We start from the raw sequence: 20,380 nt of genomic DNA on the forward strand, positions 1-20,380 counted from the left end.
TAAGTACTCTGGTTTTAGTAGTATTCCCTTTTCTATAAGTACTCTGGTTTTAGTGGTTTTTTTCCCTTTTCTATAACTACTCTGGTTTTAGTGGTTTTTTTACCTTTTCTATAAGTACTCTGGTTTTAGTAGTATTCCCTTTTCTATAAGTACTCTGGTTTTAGTAGTATTCCCTTTTCTATAAGTACTCTGGTTTTAGTGTGTTTTTTCCCTTTTCTATAACTACTCTGGTTTTAGTGGTTTTTTTCCCTTTTCTATAAGTACTCTGGTTTTAGTAGTATTCCCTTTTCTATAAGTACTCTGGTTTTAGTGGGTTTTCCCTTTTCTATAAGTACTCTGGTTTTAGTAGTATTCCCTTTTCTATAAGTACTCTGGTTTTAGTGGTTTTTTTCCCTTTTCTATAACTACTCTGGTTTTAGTGGTATTCCCTTTTCTATAAGTACTCTGGTTTTAGTAGTATTCCCTTTTCTATAAGTACTCTGGTTTTAGTAGTATTCCCTTTTCTATAAGTACTCTGGTTTTAGTAGTATTCCCTTTTCTATAAGTACTCTGGTTTTAGTGGTTTTTCCCTTTTCTATAAGTACTCTTGTTTTTGTGGTTTTTACCTTTTCTATAACTACTCTGGTTTTAGTGGTATTCCCTTTTCTATAAGTACTCTGGTTTTAGTGGTTTTTCCCTTTTCTATAAGTACTCTGGTTTTAGTGGTTTTTCCCTTTTCTATAAGTACTCTGGTTTTAGTGGTTCTTTTCCCTTTTCTATAAGTACTCTGGTTTTAGTGGTTTTTCCATTTTCTATAAGTACTCTGGTTTTAGTGGTTTTTTCCCTATTCTATAAGTACTCTGGTTTTAGTTGTTTTTTTCCCTTTTCTATAAGTACTCTGGTTTTGTGGGTTTTACCTTTTCTATAAGTACTCTGGTTTAGTGGTTTTCCCTTTTCTATAAGCACTCTGGTTTTAGTGGTTTTCCCTTTTCTATAAGTACTCTGGTTTTAGTTGTTTTTTTCCCTTTTCTATAAGTACTCTGGTTTTAGTGTTTTTTTCCCTTTTCTATAAGTACTCTGGTTTTAGTGGTTTTTTTACCTTTTCTATAAGTACTCTGGTTTTAGTGGTTTTTCCATTTTCTATAAGTACTCTGGTTTTAGTGGTTTTTCCCTTTTCTATAAGTACTCTGGTTTTAGTGGTTTTTTTCCCTTTTCTATAAGTACTCTGGTTTTAGTGGTTTTTCCATTTTCTATAAGTACTCTGGTTTTAGTGGTTTTTCCCTTTTCTATAAGTACTCTGGTTTTAGTAGTATTCCCTTTTCTATAACTACTCTGGTTTTAGTGGTTTTTTTCCCTTTTCTATAAGTACTCTGGTTTTAGTGGTTTTTCCATTTTCTATAAGTACTCTGGTTTTAGTGGTTTTTCCATTTTCTATAAGTACTCTGGTTTTAGTAGTATTCCCTTTTCTATAAGTACTCTGGTTTTAGTGGTTTTTCCATTTTCTATAAGTATTCTGGTTTTAGTAGTATTCCCTTTTCTATAAGTACTCTGGTTTTAGTGGTTTTTCCCTTTTCTATAAGTACTTTTGTTTTTGTGGGTTTTTTTACCTTTTCTATAACTACTCTGGTTTTAGTGGTATTCCCTTTTCTATAAGTACTCTGGTTTTAGTGGTTTTTCCCTTTTCTATAAGTACTCTGGTTTTAGTGGTTTTTCCATTTTCTATAAGTACTCTGGTTTTAGTGGTTTTTCCCTTTTCTATAAGTACTCTGGTTTTAGTGGTTTTTCCATTTTCTATAAGTACTCTGGTTTTAGTAGTATTCCCTTTTCTATAAGTACTCTGGTTTTAGTGGTTTTTCCATTTTCTATAAGTATTCTGGTTTTAGTAGTATTCCCTTTTCTATAAGTACTCTGGTTTTAGTGGTTTTTCCCTTTTCTATAAGTACTCTTGTTTTTGTGGGTTTTTTACCTTTTCTATAAGTACTCTGGTTTTAGTGGTTTTCCTTTTCTATAAGCACTCTTGTTTTGTGGGTTTTTTTACCTTTTCTATAACCACTCTGGTTTTAGTGGTATTCCCTTTTCTATAAGTACTCTGGTTTTAGTGGTTTCCCTTCTATAAGTACCTGGTTTTAGTGGTTTTCCCTTTTCTATAAGTACTCTGGTTTTAGTGGTTTTCCATTTTCTATAAGTACTCTGGTTTTAGTGGTTTTCCCTTTTCTATAAGTACTCTGGTTTTAGTGGTTTTTCCATTTTCTATAAGTACTCTGGTTTTAGTGGTTTTTCCCTTTTCTATAAGTACTCTGGTTTTAGTGGTTTTTCCATTTTCTATAAGTACTCTGGTTTTAGTGGTTTTCCCTTTTCTATAAGTACTCTGGTTTTAGTGGTTTTTCCCTTTTCTATAAGTACTCTGGTTTTAGTGGGTTTTCCCTTCTAAAAGTACTCTGATTTTAGTGGTTTTCCTTTTCTATAAGTACTCTGGTTTTAGTGGTTTTTTTCACTTTTCTATAAGTACTCTGGTTTTAGTTGTTTTTTTCCCTTTTCTATAAGTACTCTGGTTTTAGTGTTTTTTTCCCTTTTCTATAAGTACTCTGGTTTTAGTGGTTTTTTTCCCTTTTCTATAAGTACTTTGATTTTAGTGGTTTTTTTCCCTTTTCTATAAGTACTCTGATTTTAGTGGGTTTTTTCCCTTTTCTATAAGTACTCTGTCTTTACTAATTCCTACATTTCATGTCGACTGTATGAATTCTGAATTTTATTATTCTCCCATTTATGTCTTCTATATGAGCTCTGGTTTTGGTGTATCTTCTACGTGAGTCCTGTTTTCGGTTATTGTATCCTTTACGTTTTCTATATGAAATGTAGTTTCAGTAGTTCTCTTAAGCCTTCGATATGAATTATTGTTTCAATTACTTTTCGTTTGTTTTCAATATGAGATTTGCTTCCGGCGTTTCTTCCTTCTATTTTCGTGGTTCTCTCTTTATGTCTCTTCTATGAGAAATATGATACACATGATAATGGGGAAATGATAAATATTACTTAGAAAAAATAGATATTGACAATAGGGGGAAAACAACGTATATCAGACGCCCAAACTTCCCATGCACTAGTAAATATATAGATATACATGTACATCTTTCAATTGGCGAATGAGATGTGAGTATTACATTTAGCTAGATATTTTCAAACGTTTATTTTCCTTTAGTGATAACATGAAGGGATGGTTATAAATCAAAATTATGCCAGGATTATTTTAGCATCTAAATAAATATAAATGTTCACTGGGTGATATTTTTGACTTAAGCTCTAGGTACATCAGTAGGAACTGATATTGCGAGTCGAAACTGCATTCAGTTCAGAGAGCGTTCTAATGTACTTTCCATTGCAACGAGTTGTATGTTTTTTTTTATTATTTAGAGCAAAGTCACATTGAACAATCTGCAGTATCCACCGCGGTGAATCGATCTCTGAATTTTAGCATTGTAAGTCTTTGGGCTTGTTGCTGATCTATCGAAGAACATGTTTACAGTCTGAAGAAAATACTTAACCTGAAGATAACCTAAGGAGGTCGAAATGTTGTTCTCTCCTTATCAATAAAAGTGTTAATACCCATACCAGCTGTTCTGAGATACATTTTTATTTCAAGTGGGTTTCTCGTCATCAAAAATGATTACAGTCTGTTTGTTGTCAAAAACAAGCGTACATAATGGACTATCTATGCTGTGCCCACCACTGGTCTCGAAACCAGTCTTGAAAGTATTCGTACTTAATGTTGAGTCGCTGATAAGCCCTGTTCACAAACACAAAAATATAATCCCAAAATATTTCTTTATATGAACGGGACTAATAGGTTTATAACAACTTTAAAGGGCCATTTTATAAAGAGTTTTTAACAACCTACATGTTTCTAAGTAAAAAAATATTAAACAGTTTTGGCATACTGAAATAATCCCATTGGTTTGACTTTTTAATATATCGAAAGTTATTACTTTTTAAATTTATTTCTGTTGCCATGTTGATTTGTATTGTTAACTTAAGATACGTATTTAGGACTAAGCTAATTTTCCTAAGCTGATCGAACGTCGTGAATTATTATTGGGATTATGGCCGAATATATCGTTAAGAGATAAGGTAACCAACTAATGCAACAATGAATTTCTGTATAAGAATGTAGGAAAAACAAACTTAATGAGCTATACTGATTTTCTTTTTTTACTATGGGTACACAACTTGCTCTAATCAAAAATTCATATTAATTATTATAATTGAAATCTATATTTCTGAATTTTTATTGTGCCCATAAATAAATTTAAGAAAAGCTTTTTGGATGTTTATCCTCTTCGCTTCAATTTTAACTTTTATTTTGAAATCTAAACTGTTATTATTATTCGAAAAATCTGTTACTGCTACTATCACTAATTTAATAAAAACAAGAGACCCTTCAACTTTGTATTCTACCGTCACCAATTTAGGAAACAGGAAGGTCCATTGCTAAAGATTTTGCGTCTTTGAAGTATGTGCAATCAATTGTACACAATTAAGGCCATGTGTTAGTATTAAAGAATCTAACCCTCTCTACACTGAAAGGTTAGTCCAACGGCTTCTGGCAGTGTGCCAAAGATAACAAAAATAAGAGAACGTTGCAGGTGTAGGTGATGAGATGTTGAACTCTGGCAGCTACGGTAAACAAAACTAAAAGACATGAACAGCTAGGGGTCTGTTACCCCAGGCTCTGTCAAAAGCAAGATCCGCTGGCCAATACCATCATTCAACATCATTTATAGATTACAATCATTCCGTCACTTGTCGAATATTAGCAGTTCCTAACCCTCTCATTATTTCTCAGTCGTTTCCCACATTTGTGTTGATATTTGGGAACTTCTGAGTGCCACCACATGGTCTGATAGCGTAGAGCTGCGGTTTGACAGGTGTGTTATTGTAGCTTCAAGAACATGGAACGTTTATTAGACTACAGAAATTTAATAATATAAAGCGTTCATATATAATAAGAGCTAATATATTTGTGACAAAAGAAACAAATTATACTTTGCTTTTAATAATATAATAAAACGAGAAGCAGCGATTGAAATGGGAAAAAAATGTTGACTCGAAATAATAATTCCATTGTTGGAATTGAGATTTTCAAACAGAGATTATTAGGGTTCAAGTATAGAAGTCTGTAATTTTGAATTACTACCCAAAAGAGATAAAACCAGCTAGTAGCACCCGCCGCCATATAGGCTTTATTTGATTCTTTTAGAGCATCCACGACTGAAAGTTATTATAACCTAAAAACGAACCAAAACAAAAATAAATTAGAAAATAGTAAACAGAAAACGCTGTACCAGTTACAAAGATCTCAGGATACAAGCTATATATAAATTTATATATATCGAACCCTGGACCTTACATTTTAAAGTCCGATATGGTAACCTCTAGGCCATTGTTATAAATTCAATCCGAGATATAATTATCAAACTGTTAGGATATTGGATATAAAAAAGATTCCAAACACAATATTATTGATTTACTGGTTAGAAATGACTTGGGTGAAAGGACATTGTTCATTGTAACTTCATGTTGCTCAAGAGATACTGAAATATGACAAATGCACAGATCTTCGTTCTTTACGTCTAATCGTGTGCAAATTAAATATTTAAATACAAAGCTAACCAGATAAAACAATATGTACGCACATGACGCGTATTATACTTTTGTAAACTATGGATCACCTCACTTTCCGTACGTGTCATACCAATGTTCTAACACATTCAAAAGAAAGTAAAAAATAAAAACACAGAAATTAAACACACTTATTCAGATAGCTGGTGCAGGGTTTTGTTTTGGTTGTTTTTGTCTTAGTTACTTCCAATAAAAATGCCGACCGATGCAGCATGGGAATATTTACTTTAGCTATAACAAGAACACGAAACGACCTTGATGGATAACTTGAGATTATATTAATGTGCTTGTGTCATCCATCCAGCGTTTTGGGTCAAGTTAACTTCGTAATGAAACAAGTACAATAATAATAATACAATAATAAATTCCACTTGAAGAATGTTCCTTGATACAGTCATATTTAATACAAGTTTGTATTGATTCTGTGGCTGAATATTACACCCATTCCTATAATTATTAAATGTTCATTTTATAAAATGTCACCTAATATTTTAGTTTTATTAAAGCGCATGTAAATTATTAGCCAGTAATTTTTTTATTGATTGATTCTTTTGTGTATATTTGTGTATTAATAGAAATTACAGCGCTTATTCTTAATACTACATGATTGGAAAGATATCATATAACAACAAGCTGGTGCGGCCTAATGATTACTGTGCTGGGTTGTAAATCCAAAGATTTGTGGTTCGAGTCTCGCTGACACAAAATTATCATTGGCGAATTATATTCTATCAAAGTATCTCAGGAGTTATTGGTAAGTGCTGTTCACTTGCCGCCTTCCTTGTGATATGCTAGTTCGAAATTATGGAAGGTTAGTGCAATAGTTCTTTATAACTTTGCATGAATATCTAAAACAAACACATATATAACAATACATATCAAGAATGAGCCCCCAGATTTTCAAACATCAAATGGTTAATTCAAAAGTTGCATAATCATACTTTAAAGGCCACGTCACAAGCTTAGCCATATTCATAAAATTGTAATAAAAAAAAATTCATCTCAATATATTTGTAACATTGAGAGAAATAAAGGACATTGTATTTAAATAATTAATTTAAGACCAACTTTACATATTATAAAAATAACTCCAATAGGATTGTTTGTTTGTTTATGAATTTCGCGCAAAGCTACTCGAGGGTTTTGCGCAAAATTCGAAAACCAAAACCAAACATTAAGATCTTCCGTGTTCTAATGTTATCCTATATGGTAATGTGGCAAAAAAAAAAAACCAACGATAATTAAAACTTAAATCCTGTTATTGTATAAGATAATCGCGCCTTAAAGTATCAATTTTAGTTGGCTCACGTTATGGCAAAATTTCCCTTTTTAACTAAAGCAATTTCTCATGTTACAACGTGTTTTAATTACATTACCAGTGTTACAGAAGAATCAAGATACAGGGATATTTTCTTCCGCGTTATTATAAACGGTAAAAGGGTGTTTGTGTTTTCTTTTAGCAAAGTCACATCGGGCTATCTGCTGATCCCACTGACGGGAATCGAACGCCTGATTTCAGCGTTGTAAATCCGTAGATATCCTGAAAGTACAATTTGACAGTTGTTGCATTACGCCTTTAATATTTCTACATCAGCAAAGAATGTTTTAAACATGTCATGCAAACGGCCTAAGTCTTGAATCAGTCAGTTTTGTATTATTAAGAACGGATAATCTGAATAATGTATTAACATATTTTACATCGAGCTTTAATTACCCAGGAATCTAATGTAAAACCAAAAACTTGCTTGCAATAATAAAACAAATGTGGGAATTGTATATGACATGGAACTGGGTAAACCGCATCAGCGAACCAGGAACTTTCTTTGAAGTGAAATCTAACAACAAAAAAAGTAAAAATTCGTACATGAGTCATGGCTAATTTTATTTATTAAAAGAAGAAAAAAAACGCGGAATGGGGTTTATTTACTTCTAACAAAGAATACTGTTCTCTGATGATTCATACAAATCATTTTATTATACAATAAGTGTTGTATTTCTGATACATATGTATTTTTAGTCCCACAGAAATCCCATCTTGGAAATATTTTGATCGTGGTTCATTTACTTACAATCTATAAACATTTATTTCCAAGATGGTACAGCTTTCACATTGTTTCAAAACATAACTTACAAGTCAGGTTTTGAGGCGCAACTGTTATTGTTATGAGCACGTTTCGTGATTTCATGCTGTGCTATATGACCTTTAAATGTTTAAAAGGTTATTTATTTTTTGTTGTAAAAAAGGTACGTTTATATTATAGATTCTCTGCAAAATAACGTCCTCAAGAGTGACATTTGAAGTCACAAAATTAGTAGAATTAATTAATTAAGAAGATAAAAAGTAGAAGAGCTAACTAAGTATCGTAGTTGTATCAAGACCCAGGATACCGTGTCGTGCGGCCAAACAACCTGCTATAGGATACTTGTGTTATTAACAGGGGGGATAGTTTGGCGATTTTTCACGTTCTATATTTTGGACTTTTTAATCCAAACTAACATTTTCAGTTTCGATTGAGTTTCATTTTTCTTTCTTTTTTTTTCTTCGCACCGAAAGTAGGAAACTTTATTTGATAAAAACACCAGTTTAACTTTTATGGATTTTTTTATTCATATCTGGTAAACTTCTAGATCTTTTCAACTTGAAATTTTGTTTTTTTGTTTTGAATTTCGCGCAAAGCTGCTCAAGGGCTATCTGCGCTAGCCGCCCCTAATTTAGTAATGTAGGACTAAAGGGAAGGCAGCTAGTCATCACCACCCACCGCCGACTCTTGGCCTACTCTTTTACCAACAAATAATGGGATTGACCTAACATCATAACGCCTCCACGGATGAAAGAGCGAGCACGTTTGATGCGTCGGGTGAACTTAAAATTAAAGAGTCTCATTTGGTGCATAGAAAGCTATTCAAGGAATCCGCTAAAATTTGATGAAAACTTTGCGCACGCCTACGCAATAAGTCACAAAAGCTATCGGTATAACGTTTTCATTAAAGCTTCATCTGAGAGTGAAAGTGGACTGTTTTCAGTATTTTGTCATTCGGATTTAAGACGGCTGATTTAGAGCAGCTAAACTATAAGGTGAAAGAACAAGCAAATACGTAAGTATTAGTTAGGCCAAGCAAACCACATTAGCAGTTTCTATCTCAAGTTTTCAAAATAATCATATAAGTAGAAAGTTATTATTAATTATTCATTGCCAATTTTTCAGCACAATTTTATTAAATTTTATTAATGTATTCTAATTAAAAAGAGTTTAGCGTCACGTACTATTAGCTTAAGCAATTTACGTAAATAATGATGCTTTAAACGACTGTACCAATTGCATGGGACAATGACAAGGAACTGTTAATCTAAATTCCATGGCATTACTATAAAGAAAGCTATTAAAACTGTTTTACAGAGGAAAACTACCAACATATACTTTAACTAATCTAATTGGTTCTGTAAAATAAAGGTCTGTTCGAATAACAGATTTGCAATCCTGAAGCTAATGTGGGTTTTATTGCGTAACACTTCCTTACTTGCTAAGATTTGTTTGTGTGTAGTGAGAGAAAGTCATGATTCCTCCACAAAACACCTTATCATAAAAAAGTGCAGTCCAAAATTAGTTAAGCTTGCGACTTGAGGAAATGAAGTCAATACTGGTGGCCAAACTGGTAGCTACACTTATAGCAATGATAAGAATTTCACAACAAATATTCATTCTTTAGTTAACCAGGCTGCGTTTATTCTTCAACTTGGGGCATGGTAGTGGGTAAAACAAAATACAGTTAACTAATGAATGAATACTTCCTGTTAAATTCTTATCATTGCTATAAGTGTAGCTACCAGTTTGGCCTCCAATACTAATTTTATTTCTGTAAGACGCGCACTGAGCACTTTCTTGGACGCACCTTTTTTTCCACACCTAAGGTGTTTTTGAGTAGATTTGTGTAGCAGTGAATTGTAAAAATCCTGTTGTCTTCATGTTGTTTGTACTCAAAAATAGGGACGTCATCATATCACCTGAATTGCGCACTAACAAACGTGCTAAGATAGATTTGTTTGTTTTTAAATTTTGCGCAAAACTGCTCGAGGACTATTTGCGCCAGTCGTCCCTAATTTAGCAATGTAAGACTAGAGGGAAGACAGCTAGTTATCACCACCCACCGTCAACTCTTGGGCTACTCTTCTAACAATGAATAGTGGGACTGACCGTCACATTATAACGCCTCCACGGCTAAAAGGGCGAGCTACAATAGAACTCCGTAATTTGAGGGAGAGGAGCGGTGCTTTTATCTGAAACTCCCTTAGCATGTAATCATAACTAGTATATCAGTAATAATAGAATTTGTTTGGAATACAATGTCCAGAAGAAAACGTTTCTTCAGCTAAGCCTTTCTTAGTCACTGAGCTTTCATATCATAATTTTACCACAAATAGAAAGATATTGAGAAGTTAATCTCTTTTCTTGCCCTTTCGAAGGGTGATGTAGATGTGGGACGTTGTGGGCTTGAGAACCCACATCTCGCTCTCCTAATTTTTAATTTTCTTATGTGAGACTAACAAATTGAAGATTAAGATTGATAGACGGTGTATCCCCACCGCAATGTCGGTCCCTACGTTTTCAGTCACCTACAAAACCGAAGATACATTTTATAATCCCACATTGTAGCTTATACCCTAAGATCTCTTTTTTAAAAAAATGTGCAACGCATTTAATTAATGTGTTTTGTTTATGGCTTGAATATTTTATGATTATAATATACGTATATGTATATATATATAAGTGTATTTGTATACTTTGCTGCATTTCGTAAGACATATTTTCAGTAATATTCAAATAAATACGCATTGAACGTAACTATAAATCAAAATGGCTGCACGAAATATCGCTAATATTCGACAGAAAAGTGTATAAACTGACTATAAACTAACATAATGTTTTTAAATGTAGTCTTTAAGTTATCGCAACACTTCATACGTTAAGTGAACAGGTCGTTTTAATTTAAAACAGTATTCTACTATGCGTTAACTGTATAGTTCAACTAAAGTGTCCTTGATTAATATGCACGAAAACTGTAGTCAAACATAATTATGTGAAGTTAACTTTCATTATCTGAGTAACTTTTGACGTTACTCACTTAAGGCCGTCTATTATGATGTTAAAACAAAGTCAAAGACAAACATTAGACAATAAAACAATGCTAGTTTTGCTGACAACGAACTAACTGTATCGTAAAAAAAAAAAAAGGATATGGACATGTAATTTTTGACGCTTGGCTAACGGAGGGTCGTTTCACTGCGACTTTATTTGGTGTAGTTCTTAAGATGAACAGTTGGTTCAGTAGATCAGCGACATGAGGAACAAAACATTTTTTTTAAATGAGTGAAGTGTATAATACATATCAAATTACTTCTAATGCATTGTGTTCATTAGTATGATTAACAGTTGGAGCATCTGTTACTTACTGTCCAGCCCTCGTAAGTTCGACGACCCACTCGGATGAATTAAAGCTACCTCGTACTGATGAATCAAAATGTCTTTTAATTTTGTTTTAATTTATACTGTAACCAATTTGTTTAGGTACATTTGACATATCTACTTGTTATTTAAGGAGTGAGTAGAAATAATAAAATGATACGTTAAGAGCACCAGAGCAAAGGTTTTGCATTATCATTTTTGTTTATATATATATAACAGTCAATCCTTAGACTTAGTATGCCCTAGGGGGCGCCGTACACACCCGGAAGAACTTCGTGAGTGTTCTGCAGCAGTGGTTGAAGCAAAGGAATTTGTGGTTTTCTTAAACTGTAAAGTCTTACATGCTTAAACAAATTATGCTTGAGGCCTTCATTTAACATAACATTTCTGAATAATATATAAACAGATTTTTCCCAAAGACATGTGCAACCACTAACTATTCCAAGAGCTGGATGAATGCATACATTGACCATTTTAAACACGTGTTTCTGATCTGGCAAGACTGCATCATGCATGTGATGCAACATCTAGTGTCAGTTAACGAACGCCGTCAGAAATAGGTTCGGTTCTGAGCTAAGCGCATTCAGACATTAGCTTATGAGACAGATTTATTCTCTACTTAGTAGAATAACTTGGTGTTGATAAATCCATTTTTTGGACTGTGTTCATCCTCCCTGCTTGCTGGTTTTCTGATAGTAATTAGCGTTTATTTTGGAATATTGTTTTTATGGTAACCGTCAATGCGTATGGTGGCTTCTTTCGACTAAGTTGTTGTTTTACTATTTACTGTAAAATAACTTTATTCATTACTTTTCATGTATCTCAAACTTATAATTTTTGCAAATAATAATTACTCTGGTAAGAATCTTGACGGAATTAAAAAAATCTCAGCCGTCAGCTTGTCGGACTGTTACCGCCAATAAAAATCATACCCTGCTCTTTAGGACCAAGCCCGGCATGGCCAGGTGGGTTAAGGCGTTCGACTCGTAATCTGAGGGTCACGGGTTCGAATCCCCGTCGCACTAAACATGCTCGTCCTTTCAGCTGTGGGGGCATTATAATGGTACGGTCAATCCCACTACTCTTTTGAGTAGCCTAAGAGTTGGCGGTGGATGGTGATGACTAGTTGTCTTCCTTCTAGTCTTATACTGCTAAATTAGAGACGGTTAGCGCAGATAGCCCTCGTGAAGCTTTGCACGAAATTTAAAAAAACAAACAAACTTTAGGACCATTATTGTGTTTTAAATGTAACAGTCAAATCCCATTATTTCATTTCTTAATAATTAGCGTAATGCTTGCCTCATCCGTTTATAAGCTCGTGAATAACATGTACAAATTATCACTTGCTCAACTTTGTTTCTGAGAAACGATAGCAAAGTTTAAAAGCGTTTAGCTGAAGAATGGTTATGAAAGCACACTTTGACACAGGATATATTTGATTAAACTTCTGTCCCTTCGTACAGTATATTTCTTAACTACCACAAGAACTGTACCCAGGGGCACAGGTGGGGTACATAACTGACAGAACAGAAGGTATCATAAAGGGAGGTAGTACGAATTTTGTTGTAACAATGTGCTGAAAGGTAAGATAGAAGAGCTATTTAATAAGTACAAGGCACTGTCAAGAATTAATTGGGGCAATAGAGTTACAAGTTTTTGTTTTGAATTTCGCGCAAAGCTAAACGAGGGCTATCTGCGCTAGCCGTCCCTAATGTAGCAGTGTAAGACTAGAGGGAAGGCAGCTAGTCATCACCACCCACTGCCAACGCTTGGGCTACTCTTTTACCAACGAATAGTGGGATTGACCGTCACATTATAACGGGTCTAAATGAACGGTAAACAAAAACTATCACAAAATAAAAGAAGTGAAATTCGCGATCTTACAAACTTAACTACAATTCTTCGTGTAAAACTTTCGTTCGTACAAACCTTCGAAAACCTGACAACGGTATGAACCTTTTACACAAACAAAAACTGATACAAAATAAACGATTGCTGCTTGTATTCTTTTCACCCCATCCTAGAGGTGTCTCTTAATGACACAGAGGTAAGTCTGCGGACTTATAACGCTAAAAACCATGTCTCAATACCCAAAGTTAACACAGCGCAGGTAGCCCCTTATGTAGCTTTGTGATTAACTTCAAACAAACGGGCCTCATCGTCACAATCAGAATTATATTCAAACCAACTTTAGAACCTTAACCAGTTGTACGAAGGGGATTTTTTCTATAGTGACATTTTCTATAGTGGTCGAAATATCGTTGAAAATGAAAGATAACGTTTGTGTCAAATTGTAAAGGTTGTCGATAACTGATAACTCTAATATCAGTCTGTAGCCTATTTAATAATCCATTTTTTTCTTACGTGTCATAGAAAAGGGAGCTGGAAACATTGGGTATTAAAGAAAGTCAAGAAACACGAACGTGTTGAAGAACGCCCGATTTGTGATGGTAAACTTAACTCCAGCTTGGGTTATACTTGATTTAAAAACATATACCGAAACACAACATCAGGCTATACTATACCTAGATGTTTGTAGTAAAGTCCTACACTAAACCTAGATGTTTGTACTAAAGTCCTACACTAAACCTAGATGTTTGTAGTAAAGTCCTACACTAAACCTAGATGTTTGTACTAAAGTCCTACACTAAACCTAGATGTTTGTATTGAAGTCCTATACTATACCAAGATGTTTGTACTAAAGTCTTACACTAAACCTAGATGTTAGTATTAAAGTCCTACACAAAACCTAGATGTTTGTATTAAATTCCTACACTAAACCTACATGTTTGTACTAAAGTCCTACACTAAACCTACATGTTTGTATTAAAGTCCTATACTACACCTACATGTTTGTATTAAAGTCCTATACTACACCAAGATGTTTGTATTAAAGTCCTATACTACACCTATATGTTTGTATTAAAGTCCTATACTTTTTACATAACTTTGTATCTTTATCTTTTCTAGTTCGAACGCGTCACACGAAACAAAAAACCTAAAGGAAATGTGTTTTTTGTTTTGTTTGTTTGTTTTTTTGCAAATGTGGATTTTAATTGTAGTTGAAACCCGATGATAAAATATAATCATGAAGAGCACAGTTATTCTAAAACTTTGTTTCTATCTTAGAAATCGAACAGTTTAGATTTTTTCGAATATTAAATTTGGAAACCCTAAAAAATACATTAAAGTAAAACTTCAGTTCGTCAAACGAATTGAAGAAGCATTACTAGTTTTAGGAAAATGCGACCTCTACCGGTTGTCTGACAGAAGGAAATACGACCTCGGTTAGTGGTTCCCTGGGTGAGTACACAGATATGAAAAACCACTTTGAGAAGCTTGAAAATGAGTTTCATAAAGGATAAATTTGTTTGAAATAAGCAAAACTAACGTTCTTTACATAAGTATTGTTGTTACTTTAGTTGTTTTAAATATAGGTTCAGTTCGGGTTAGATTATTTTTTACATAAACATTTATTGTACTTTAGTTGTTCTAAATACAGGTTAGGTTCACGTTACACATATGGTCCTTTAATGCTTGTTGACATCAAGTGACTTGACGGTAACCTTAATAGCTTATAAAGTTACAAATTGGGGTTAGATACCCACAATGGGCACAGCGCACATAACCCATAGTATGACTGTGCTCTTAAAATCTGACAGCAACTCATAACTATAATAATCGGTGTCATGTACACGCAAGGTAATAACACAGGTAGCCCACTGTATATCTGTACTCTTAAGAAAATCTAATAAATAAAGATAAAATGGTATGTGTCATGGTTATACCTGTTATGTGGTTTCGAGCTTATGGCATTTATAAGTTTCACACATGTGTATGTGTAAATATACATATATATATATACTGATGGCCAAAATATTAAGGCCAATGAACATAAAGAAGAAATATGCACTTTGCGTTGTTAGACTCAACCACTTATTTGAGTAGAGCTTCGAAAGATTGAACTAAGAAAAGGAAAATATTTTTTATTTTTTTTAGTATTTAATAGGGAAAATGTGAACACTATGAAATTAGCCTAAATACTAGTGGTCAAAATTTAAGACCGTACTGAAACGAAGCACTAATCGGGAAACACGTAACGAAATTTAGTTACTTGTGTTCAAGCATTAGCGTTGTCAACATCTTCCACTGACATCTCCCGTGTTACATTGGGTAAAAACATGACAAAAAGTTAAAAGTTGACAGAGTTTCAACGTGGCAGAATTGTCGAGCTGAAAATGCAAGGTCTCTCTCAACGTGCCATCACTGGTGAGATTGGGCGTAGTAAGACCCTGAGGGATAAAGAAAAAGAATTTCAAGTGGTCGGCCCAAGAAACTTTCGCCGGCGTTGAGCAGGAAAATTCGACGAGTTGTCCGGCAAGATACCAGCCGATCGTCGAACCAGATTAAGGCCCTTACGGACACAGAATGCTGCTCAAGAATGATAAGACGGCGTCTACGAGAGAAAGGCTTTTTAAAACCGTAAACGTCTTCAAAGGCCACGCCTCCTTCCACAACACAAAACAGCTCGATTAAATTTAGCTGAGAAGCACCAAACATGGGACGTAGAAAATTGGACGAAGGTTTTGTTCTGTGATAAGAAAATATTTAACCTGGATGGTTCATATGGGTTCCAACGTTACTGGCACGATAAGGATATCCCACCGGAGACATTTTCTACACGACACAGTGGAGGAGGTTCCATCATGATCTGGAGTGCTTTCTCCTTCCATGGAACAATGGAACTCCAGGTTATACAGGGGCGTCAAACAGCAGCTGACTACATTGGCATGTTGGAGAGAGCATCCTTATTGCCTGAAGGCCCTCGCTTGTGTGGAATTGACTGGATCTTTTAGCAGGACAACGCTGCAATCAACAATGCCCGCAAGACAAAGGACTTTTTTCATGGCGAATAAAGTAATTCTTTTGAACCATCCAGTGTGTTTGCTCGAACTAAACCCCATTGAAAATGTTTGGGGTGGATGGCAAGGGAAATCTATAGAAATGGACGTCAATTCCAAACAGTGTGTGATCTTCGTGAAGCCATCTTCACCACTTGGAATAACATTCCAGCCAGCCTTCTGCAAACGCTTATTTCGACCATGCCAAAGCGAATGTTTGCAGTTATTCGCAATGATGGCCGTGCAACTCACTACTGAGACCTCTTGTTGGGCATTTCCTACCCTGTTTTATGACATCTTTATGTTATGGTCTTAAACTTTTGACCAGCTAGTATTTAGGCTAATTTCATAGTGTTCACGTTTTCCCTATTAAATGCTAAAAAAAAGTTTTTTATTTTTGTTTTCCCTTTTCTTATTTTCATCTTTCGAAGCTCTACTCAAATAAGTGGTTGAGTCTAACAACGCAAAATGCATATTTTTCCTTTATGTTCATTGGCCTTAAGATTTTGACCAGCAGTGTATATGTCCCCAAATGTTCTACAGATAAGAAAAGACTTAAAAAGCTGCTTGAAACACTGTGCCAATCAACATCAAGTTAGCGGGTGAGTTGTCAAATAACTATGCACCTAAAACGTAAACACTTTATTTCTTTTATCTCGGTTGTCTAGACGATGATAACCTAAAAGGTGGATTTCACAACTGAGAAGAATGAAAAACAAATACGATATAGGAAAGTTCTCTGATAATGTATATTATTCTTTTAAATATGTTGAACTTGGCAACAAACGTCTGTAAAGAAAAAAAAATAAAACGCCAAAAGAACGGATTGGTAGTTCTTACACTCCGTAAGACTAGGCCTAAGATTCTTCCTACAGTCGCATAAATAAACAGCCGAAGTATTTTACTCTTTTACGTTTAACGTAACTGAAATATTACTTTAATAATAATTATTATTTGTAAAAAAATAAATTGTTTGCAAGCTAGAAAGACTGTTTATTTATCTTATATACGACTTTCAGATTCGTATTTTTTTCCTCTCAAAACATTTTTTTCCGTACTTAAATTCTTCACTGAATGTTTTCTAAACAGACTGAAGATATTTTATTAATACGATTGTTATTTTGACATAATTTCTGTTACTACAAGTAAATGTTTTCAAACTTTAAGCATGGCAGTATTATTTCTATGGTTCTCAACGTGAATAACCTGACTGGTCACTTCTGAACCTGATACTTTTATAATACAATGATAATATACTTGTTTTTGGACAAATTACTAAAAGTTGTTTTATAGCAAATTAATGGCCACATTATTCCAGTTCTTATATTCCTTATACTTTTATTGAGGCCAAGAAATAACGTTCATCTCTCAGAAGCTTTGGAACTCACAAAAGGGTGTATAAGAAATAAATAAACGGTAAATAAATAAATAAATGGTTTACAAATATTACCTGTTTTGTTTGTTTTTGTATGATTCTATATAGATTTTATGTGCAGAAATCTTAATTCACGAGTTTTATAGCAATTATGTAAACAAATCTTTCTGGAGTTTTTGTTTAACCGTTTTAAGGCAATACCATCTTGAGTATCAGCTGCGTTCATTCACTGCGGGAAATCGAACCCCGGACTTTAGTGTTTTAAGTCCTCAGACTTACCGTTGTCCTACCGACGGACCTTTCAAGTGTGTGTTTTCCTTATAGCAAAGCCACATTGAGCGATCTGCTGAGCCCACCGAGGAAATCGAACCCTTAATATTAGCGTTTTAAATCCGTAGACTTACCGCTGTTCTAGCGAGGGGTAGGAACTAGGGGTAGAACCTTTCTAGCGAAATTAATAAATATAATGCTGTTTAATATGAAATCTACCAATTAAATTTCACTGGAAGAAATACTCATGATACATTTCGAAGTACTCAGCAAGAGGAAATTAATTATTGGAAAAAAGAGAAACAAAATATTCCAAGACAAAGAATGTTTCAAAGTTATAAAAACATTGACCTCTTTTGTCGGTTTTCTTGATTCTTTAAGTTCTCAAAAACTCTCCATGGTTTTCTGTGAAGATAGCCTTACACTTAAATACAATAACGTACTCGTGCTAAAAAACTGAACGAAGTCAGGGGTTTGTATGGTTTTACAGCTTTGTTACAAGAAAAATGAAATTCAAGCTTGAAATACCAACTTGGTAACTTGTATCGCGGCTGTTATTTGTACTAGAACAAGATGTATTTAGATAACATTGATTAAAGAAAGTACTAACAAGATTTTAGATGTATTTTAAAAGGTTTAATTCGTTTATTTTATGGAGAAAATATATATTGGTTATTACGTATCAAATGTGCATAATTCTAGGTTATCAAATTTTATAGGAATACACCGATTGGCCACCAGTGGGTGGATCTGGACAATCAAATGACGGAAACAGAAGTGAAACTGTAAACTCTTATCATCAGTTCTATCAGACGTTCTACGGAACACCGGAAGCAGTGAATAATTTGGAAAGGACATATGGGCCAACAGGACGTGAGAAAGTTTTAACTACCCAAAATATTCAACAAAGTAAGTGTTCAATTAGGTTTCTACAGGGCGTGTTTCTTCACCTTTCGGTCCGGAATGGCCAGGTGGTTAAGGCACTCGAGTCGTAATCCGAGGGTCGCGGGTTCGAATCCTCGTCACACCAAACATGCTTACCCTTTTAGTAGTGGGGTGTAATAATGCGATGGTCAATCCTACTATGCGTTGGTAAAATAATAGCCCAAGAGTTGGCGGTGGGTGGTGATGACTAGCTGCCTCCTCTCTAGTCTTACACTGCTAAATTATAGACAACTAACGCAGATAACCCTTCAACAGCTTTGCGCGAAATTCAAAACAAACCAATTTATTTAAATCGTTTTATTTTTAGTCTTTAACTTTAAAATGTTTTTTAGAACATCGCATTACCTAATTTTAATGTTTTATTTCCAGACTAATTCTCCTATACAATCGCATTTTGCAAAAATAAATTTATTTTTCATGAACTACGACGTAATTTTCCCAAATATATCGCGGGAATGATTTTTCGTCACAGGGAAACGAAAGTCAAGTCAGTTATGTCTCTATTTATCAACTTAAAATATGTTATTGAAAACTCTCAATTTCAAGTGGTTCCAGAGTATTTAGTCATGTAAATATTCTAATTGGTTAGAAGACTAGCCTTGAATTCTTGGCTTATAATACTATGCCTATTATGTCATTCATTGATAATTTAAAACGATTATTTTTACTGTTAATACTTAGCCTTATAATCATTATCATTACGTATCCATCCCCTACATAAATTTTTATGTACTAGTACTTTGGTTACTCCCATTAAATAGTTATTACATGGAATAACCTTGATGTAAGTCCGTGTGGATAATTCCACAAGCTATTAAGATCTTTTACCATGACTATCGAGTTGTTCAGTTGCTATTTTTTATAAGTTTCGCACGTTATACATAAACAATAAATTATCTGCAGTCTTGATGTTTCAGACAACCTTTTCGTATGACCCAGTGAGAATGAAAACGATATCTACTGATAGTTATAAGTAATATGTGTGGGTTAGATGTGAAACAATGTGCACCCTTTGTGGAGCTCTTGGCCCCACTTTATACGAAAAGGATGCACATTGTCATTCTATGTAATGTCACGAGATAACCTTCCGATACGAAGTACAAGTTTATAGGCAGAATGTTTCATCACTGACAGCTGATAAAACAGCGGTTTTGTCTAATACGAAAGAAGATAAATTTCTACAAAGAAGCAATACCTTTTAACTGAAATACCACAAATTCAATACACGTCGGTTCAATGGAGGTCAAAGTGCAGTACACATTGGACACGATTCTTATAACGACGGACGAACTTAACATTCTTGTCTCATTTGCTTGCGTAATAAGCGTAACGTGGTCTGGTGGATTCTGGAACTCGACTCGCGATTCACGGGTCGCAGGCTTGGTTGTTCTTTCAACTGTGAGGGCGTTATAAAGTTACGGTCAATCCCACTATTCGTTAATAAAAGAGTAACCGAAGAGTTCGCGGTGGGTGGTGATGACAACCTGTCTTCCCTCTGGTCTTATCCTGCTAAATTAGAAACGGTTAGCGCAGATGGCCCTCGTGTAGCTTTGTGCGCTATTCAAAAACAAACCAGACAAGCCTAACCTTTCAGCTGTGAGAGTGTTATAATGTTTCGATCAATCCCACTCTTTGTTGGTAAAGTGCAGCCAAAGAGTTGGGAGCGGAGCGTGCTGACTAGACTCTCTATTCTATCACTTACAAATTAAGAACGGCTGGCACAGTTAGCCCTCGAGCAACTTTGCGTGAAATTCAATAAACAAAGTAACAAA

General features: G+C 34.4%; 1 protein-coding gene across 1 annotated transcript in view; it reads left to right on the forward strand.

Annotated features, from left to right (window-relative positions):
- The window catches only part of LOC143231079 (uncharacterized), a 34,273-nt gene extending 15,341 nt beyond the window's left edge, over positions 1 to 18,932 (forward strand). Inside the window, exon 2 of the mRNA XM_076465619.1 lies at positions 18,383 to 18,932. Within this exon, the coding sequence (XP_076321734.1) occupies positions 18,383 to 18,658 (276 nt within the window). The 3' untranslated portion in view covers positions 18,659 to 18,932. The remainder of the gene's footprint in view (positions 1 to 18,382) is intronic.
- Positions 18,933 to 20,380: the final 1,448 nt, after the last annotated feature.

Source organism: Tachypleus tridentatus, chromosome 10 (assembly GCF_004210375.1).
Source record: "Tachypleus tridentatus isolate NWPU-2018 chromosome 10, ASM421037v1, whole genome shotgun sequence".
NCBI classification, from domain to species: Eukaryota; Metazoa; Arthropoda; class Merostomata; order Xiphosura; family Limulidae; genus Tachypleus; species Tachypleus tridentatus.